At 41.6% G+C, this 6,386-nt stretch overlaps 1 protein-coding gene across 8 annotated transcripts; it reads right to left on the reverse strand.

Annotated features, from left to right (window-relative positions):
* Nucleotides 1-274: 274 nt before the first annotated feature.
* Nucleotides 275-5,630, reverse strand: Zbed5 (zinc finger BED-type containing 5). Of its 8 annotated transcripts, none has more exons than XM_008853481.3 (4): nucleotides 5,141-5,630; nucleotides 4,394-4,531; nucleotides 3,796-3,911; nucleotides 275-2,544 (listed from the first exon to the last, which is right to left on the reverse strand). In XM_008853481.3, exon 4 carries the CDS (start codon nucleotides 2,342-2,344, stop codon nucleotides 338-340), a length of 2,007 nt encoding a protein of 668 aa, XP_008851703.1. In that variant the 5' UTR covers nucleotides 2,345-2,544; nucleotides 3,796-3,911; nucleotides 4,394-4,531; nucleotides 5,141-5,630; the 3' UTR covers nucleotides 275-337. The 8 variants fall into 8 exon arrangements, with proteins under 8 accessions (XP_008851703.1, XP_029412155.1, XP_008851699.1 ...); XM_029556295.1 differs by having other exon boundaries at nucleotides 275-2,576; XM_008853477.2 differs by lacking the exon at nucleotides 4,394-4,531 and having other exon boundaries at nucleotides 5,446-5,630.
* Nucleotides 5,631-6,386: the final 756 nt, after the last annotated feature.

Here is a 6,386-nt window from a genome sequence, read left to right on the forward strand (position 1 = left end):
GAGGAGCAAAAAGGAGTCACCAGAAAGCAAGATGGGGTGACCTACTTTTTTGAGACTGGAAAGCATGTAACCATGTGATATGTTTCAGAGAACTGGAGGGTTTCAGAGTAAGTATAGCCAGGCCAATGTGTAGAGACTCGACCCTAAAATGCTATGCTAATGGATCCGCATTTCCCAGTTATGACTATGGAGCCCTCTGAAACTCACAATGTAAAGAAATGTCAACAATAACATGTTTAAAGTTTTTAGTTTCTTAAAACCCCAATACTAAAGATGAAGTAAATTATCTTTTATTTTCATTGTACAGTTACCAAGAGGCATGCAGAACACTTCCATTTTAATGAGAGCAGTGTTTTTGTGTCTTTTTATCACATATCCGTTTAATATTAGGTGTAATGTTGCTTAATCGGATCCGCATATGAGGTGCAGCATCAAGTCTTTTCCTGTATTTGGTTTTTGTTGCAGCATAATAGGAAAACCCTGTTTCACACAGGTGCATTGTAGCAAAGGGAAGAAGCACACGGACTGCACGCCTTGCAATGCTTGGGTATTCTTGAATTAGGCCACTCCAAAAGTCAGTTAATGAAAGTTCACTAAAACTCTGTTTCACTTGGGAATCAGATGTTAAGTCAATCAGGCTTTCATAGTCCTGTGCGACTAATGAGGCTGGTTTAACTGTTACTGTAAATGGATTTCTAACCCAAGCATTATTGTCATTTGTTATAGGAAAGTATTTTAGAAGAGTGGTGCGCAAACCCCTCAGATGCTGTATGATAGCAGTACAAATGTCTTTATCAACCATAGAATTAATTTCAGTCAAAAAGTCACTGAGTGTAGGAAAACAATCAAAGTTTTCTTCTTCTACAGATGAAGCCCAAAACTCCAATTTTCTTAACAGTGATGACATTTTATCAAACACTGTAAACACTGTAACATTTTTTCCTTGCATTGACAGATTGATTTCATTTAATTTAGTAAAAATGTCAGCAAGATATGCAAGTCTTAGCAGCCAAGAAGAATTTGTTAAACAATCAGACAGTCGAAAAGCAGAATCCATGAAAACCAACAGTTCACGCCGAAGCTCAAAAAGTCTTACAAGAACTTTACCTCGGGAAAGCCACCTCACTTCTGTATTTAGAAGAAGTGCTGTGTGCTGAGCACCCATTTCTTCACATAAAATTTTTAGTAGTTGAGATTGATGTGGTCGAGCTTTAATGTAATTGACTATCTGTACTGCTTGATCTAGCACATTCTTCAGCGACATGGGCATGATGTTCATAGCTAGTGCATGTCGGTACAACAAGCAGTGACTATTGGTGCTTTCCGGAGCCATGTACTTCATCAAGGTGACAGCCTCGGCAATTTTTCCATCCACTGCCCTAGAAGCATCACTGCACACATCAACACATCTTTTCCACTCAATTTCATGTTTCTGCATAAAACTGTTAATGCAGTTGAAGATTTCTTCACCAGTAGCATTACTCTGCAGAGATTCACACAAAAGTAGGTCTTCCTCAATAGACTTATTAAACCTATAACGAACAAATACAAGCAGTACAGCAAGTCCTGAAACATCAGCGGATTCATCTAGTTGCAATGAAAATGCATCACAAATTTTCAGTCTACACACAAGCTCCTCTTCAATGTCAGCAGCTAGGTCTTTAATTCGACGTGCAACTGTACTGTTCGAGAGTTGTACTGCATCTATTTTTTTACTATATTGTTCATCAAACATCCGCATCACTACATCCTTTGCACAAGGTTTGATAAGCAATTCTCCAATAGTGTGAGCCTCTCCACTTAGGGCTATATGGTAACTTACATTGTATGATGCTTCCGTGGCACTTTCATTATCTGTATTGACAATTTTAGGTGCCGGAGGCTTATTATGTTCAGGTGAATCCAGATGCTGCTTGAAAAAGCTGATGTCTTTGTCTCTATATGCAGCATGCTTAGTTTCCAAATGCCTTCGAAGCTTACTGGGGGCTAAAGAACTATTTGATAAAATTTTCTTACATAATACACACTGAGCATGAGGTGCATCTCTATTTCCAAAGTAAGTAAATCCAAAAGACAGATAACTTTCATCATATTTTCTTCTTTTTGGTCTCTTACTAAATGTAGCTATTTTACTGGAATTAGACATAAATCTTACCCTGGCAAGCTCACCTTCTGATTTTTCAGGAACTGAAGGCTGTACCTGGTCATCTTCACTTTGTAATATTCCAACCTTGTGATTGTTTGATTCAGATACAATTTCGTAACAGAATGATTCTACTTCTTGTTTAAGACTTCCTTGTTTCAGCAAAAGATCCATGGGCAATGAATTTGTGGTACAAAACATGGTTACTTTATACCTAACACTGAATATCACAAATGTGTTGCGTTACAAGACAGGAAACAGAGGAGAGTTGAGATGATGTATAGCAAGACATCAGTTGATATGCAAATGTTGCCTGCGCATCAGTGCAGGGTGAACATCAGTTCTTTTATCAGGTGCTCTCTCACGTGACTTCCTGGTGCTTTCAGGTATGGCACACCTTTCTTAAGGGTAGATTATCACATAAAAATAAGAACTATAGAAATGAGTTTAGTAGTTGTAAGTTACATTTAAATCAACTTATATTAAAATAAACTACAAAGAAAAACTACTGCCAGCATCGCTTTCTCAAAACACTTATTCAGTAAGAGAATATTAACATTCTTTTAAACATCTGGGAACAGTTAGGCTAAGAAGTAATAATGATTTCATATGTATATTTTAAAGGAAGGGATCCTTAAAAATATGTTCCATGGCAAGGGTTGGCAAATATTTTGGAAAAGGCCATACAACACAAATTTTTGTTTTGAGGGTCATAGTCTCTGTGGCCAAATCTTCAACTCTGTAGTTGTAGCACAACAGTAGCCATAAACAACAGCTGAAAGAATGGGTGGTTGTTCCAATAAAACTTTATGTGCCAGAAAATATTGTTCAGGCCATAATTTACCAAACTTTCTCATGGTCCACAGTATTTCAGAATTTCTTTTATCTTTCTGATTAACCACTGTCATTAAATATACCAGTGATACCATCAGAAGTCCCCCTCTAGAGCTGCAATAATTCTAATGAGCTATATTAAAAATATATACGGTTTCAAGTCTTCTAAGACACAGAATTCTAGTGTTTCCTAAGTACTGTATGTTAACAGTGAAGATTAAATTTCAGATTAAAAATAGGTACTATTTCTTTCTTTCTTTTTTTTTTTTTTTTTTTTTTGGTCTTTTTGAGACAGGGTCTCCCTGTAGCTCCAGCTGGCCTAGAACTCGCTATGTAGACCAGGCTGGCCTCGAACTCACAGTTTTCCGCCTGCCTCTACCTCCCGAGTGCTGGGATTAAAGGCATGCGCCACCACACCCGGCAAAAATAAGTGCTGTTTCTTTGAACTTAAAAGTTACACATATATTAATATTACCCTAATTAAGATTCATTTAAAGTAATGTAGACTTTTACTAACTACTCTCTCTAGTGTTGTGCTAGAGCTGATGAGCAGAACCTAAAGAAAATATAACTTACTTTATATTTTTCTCACTTAACAAAAGAATCACAATTAGAAGAGTAATGCAAACTTAAGAATGCCTAATGAATATTATTTTCTAAGTTTGAAATTAAAGTTTGTAAGGAAAGGTGTACAAATTGTGTCTTAAACATTGCTACTTTTGATTTGAACTTCAGGTGGCTACAGTTTAGGCTTTGTATTCTCCTGCTAGACCCTGAATCAAAATGGTTCTCCTGGGTACAGTTAGTAGGCAAGATACCTGAAATGATGTGTATGTCTTTCTGCAAGCACTGTCTCCAGCTTAGCAGCTTGACATGTAGACTCTTCAAAAGAATAACATTAAGGGACTGGGTGGGAAGGGGAATAACCGAAAGCCTAGAATGAGAAAAATTACAATTAGACATTGCAACAAGCGGATGCCCATCTATATTTTAGATACAGACAGTACAAATGTCTCTTCACTACAGTGAAGCTCTTAGAAACAGAGAATGTCTAGCATCCAGTAAAGGAAAAACACAGGTATTTTCCTCCCACTTAATATCCTGGCCATACCACTACTGCGAAATGCTTCCTTATCCACTGACTTCATAGAAATATGAAAACTCAAAACTAAACCTATTTTTTAAAAAGTACAGCCCCCTATCAGTCTCTGACGCTAAGCACTGAATCTAAAATGAAACTATACATGTATTATATGATACGATTGGGATAACCAATTTTGTCCCTTCACTAATCAGTCTCCTTTGACGGCATTTACTAACTATTGTTTACTATCTGCTGTTTTATTAATTCATCTAATGTTCAAGAATCTGAGATTATTGACTGCACTTTAGAGAAAGACACAAAGATGTTGTTACCTGCTAAGTCAATGCATTTTAGTCAACACCTTAGTGAAGACTCAAGAACAGAGCACCAAGAGTTTGACTGCACAGCCCACGTGCCCACTACTTGTAAGTTCATGGTTTCTCTTCTCTCTCTCCAAGCACTAAAACGATCTGGGACCAGGAGCGGAGAAATGGACTTAGCAATGGGTTACAATAACAGAAAGTCAGCAATCTCAAGATGGGCAATAGAAAATCCTGTTCCTTTCAGCAGAAGGTTCTCCATTCAACTTCAGTTTGGATGTGGCAAAAAAGCACTTCATGGAGCCACTGGTTCATGTAAAAGATTAAGATACCTCCCCTTGCTGTCAAAAAGAGCAAGGAGCTCTGTTTTCTTAACAGAGCATTTATGTCTTCCCTCTTTAGAAGTGCTTCCCACAATCTCTGGAGGACAAAGAATCTGTACTGCCTAGTGTAAAGTTGCCATTTCACTCCCAGAAGAGGAGGGGAAAACACTAGAAAACACACTGGAACCAGCCTTACACCTTTCACCCAGGTGAGAACAATGCCCTTAGGGGTGGGAGCACAGGCCAATCACAAAGGCTAGGATGCAGAAGGGGCTGAACAGCCCCGCTGGACCCATCACTAAGGCTGGTATGCAGAAAGGGCTGAACAGCCCCACTGGATTTATGACTAAGGCTGGGATGCAGAAGGGGCTGAACGGCTCCGCCGGCCCCATCGCAAAGACTGGGATGCAGAGGCAGCCGGGCAGTCCCGCCGCACCTGTGTGTGTTCCTGGGTCACCTCCACCTGCGGCCCGCGCGCCCATCCTTCAGTGACTCGGGGTCGCCACATCTCGGGGGCTCGTTTCCCGTCGCAGCCCACCCTCGCCTCAGGACTCCTCTCGCTCCCCGTGTTGTCTGCACCCGACACCTTTCGACTTCATCTCCATCAGCCAACGGTCCAGGGCGCGGCGGGGCTGCGGACAGCGCCGCGGTCCTCGGCTGAGCCAGACCGCCATTTTAGACAGCTCAAGCCAGCGGCCATTTCGGGGCGCCCAGCTCGGCCGCGGCGGCACAGCTCCTCACCTGAACCGAGCCAAGAGCCAGTCGTCGCCGACTGGAGGGAGGGGTGTAAAAGAAAACAGAGGGAGGAAGGATGCGGGGCGGGGTGATGCTCTCGGCTCCGGGTCACCGCCCAGGACGCCTCACAGGCATCTGCTTCGCTGCTGCGCGGTCCAGGGTCTGAAACTACAAGTAGCGCTCCGGTGCGACCAAACACTACAGTCTGCAGGAACGGCCCCACTGCCGTCCAATAAGCGCTGGAGATTTTCCCCGCCACCAATCCGCGTTGAGCAGGGAGGCGGGACTAAAAGCCCAAGCTCGGTTGAGGCGCAGCCCCGGCTCAGAGCCGGCTCCGGGACAGGGTCCGCTCCGGAGGCCTCGCTCTTGGGGTGCAGCATCCTTCTGCATATTCCCTCCTTTTCTGGAAGCGCACGGCCAGTTTTCAGGCCTCTTGTACACTTTGGTTTTGTGCAACAGCCCTGTAGACCTCGAAGGCCTTTCCAAATTGCCGCCTTGAATTAGATACAATGGGAAAGTATCGGTAGCGGTCAACAGCAGGTTCCATTATTTACAGAATTTTAGGCTTTTGAGACTCCACAGTATTGGCTGAATTGTTGGATCATGTTTTTCAGACCCTGCACCAACCATAGAAAAGTTCCCAACTTGGAGTCAAAAGTAAGGATAGCTTCTATTTTTCTTAAACGTGCTTCTTCATATGTGGTCTCATATCCTTAAGTGTTGAAAGAAGCCCATCTCAACATTTTTCAGTCTATGACGGCACGCTCTAGCTTCAGAATAATTTTGGAATAAGATTTTATATTTTTGTCTTATTTTTTCACATAGGCTCCCAGTCTAAGCTTCACATGTCTGGAGTGGCTTCATAAATAGGAAAAACTCAGAACACAAGAAAAAACTTCATTAGCTGACACATGAAAAAACTTAGTTGAATATACAAATAACATTAA

The sequence above is a fragment of the Nannospalax galili genome, unplaced genomic scaffold, assembly GCF_000622305.1.
Source record: "Nannospalax galili isolate Female #2095 unplaced genomic scaffold, S.galili_v1.0 scaffold44, whole genome shotgun sequence".
NCBI lineage: Eukaryota > Metazoa > Chordata > Mammalia > Rodentia > Spalacidae > Nannospalax > Nannospalax galili.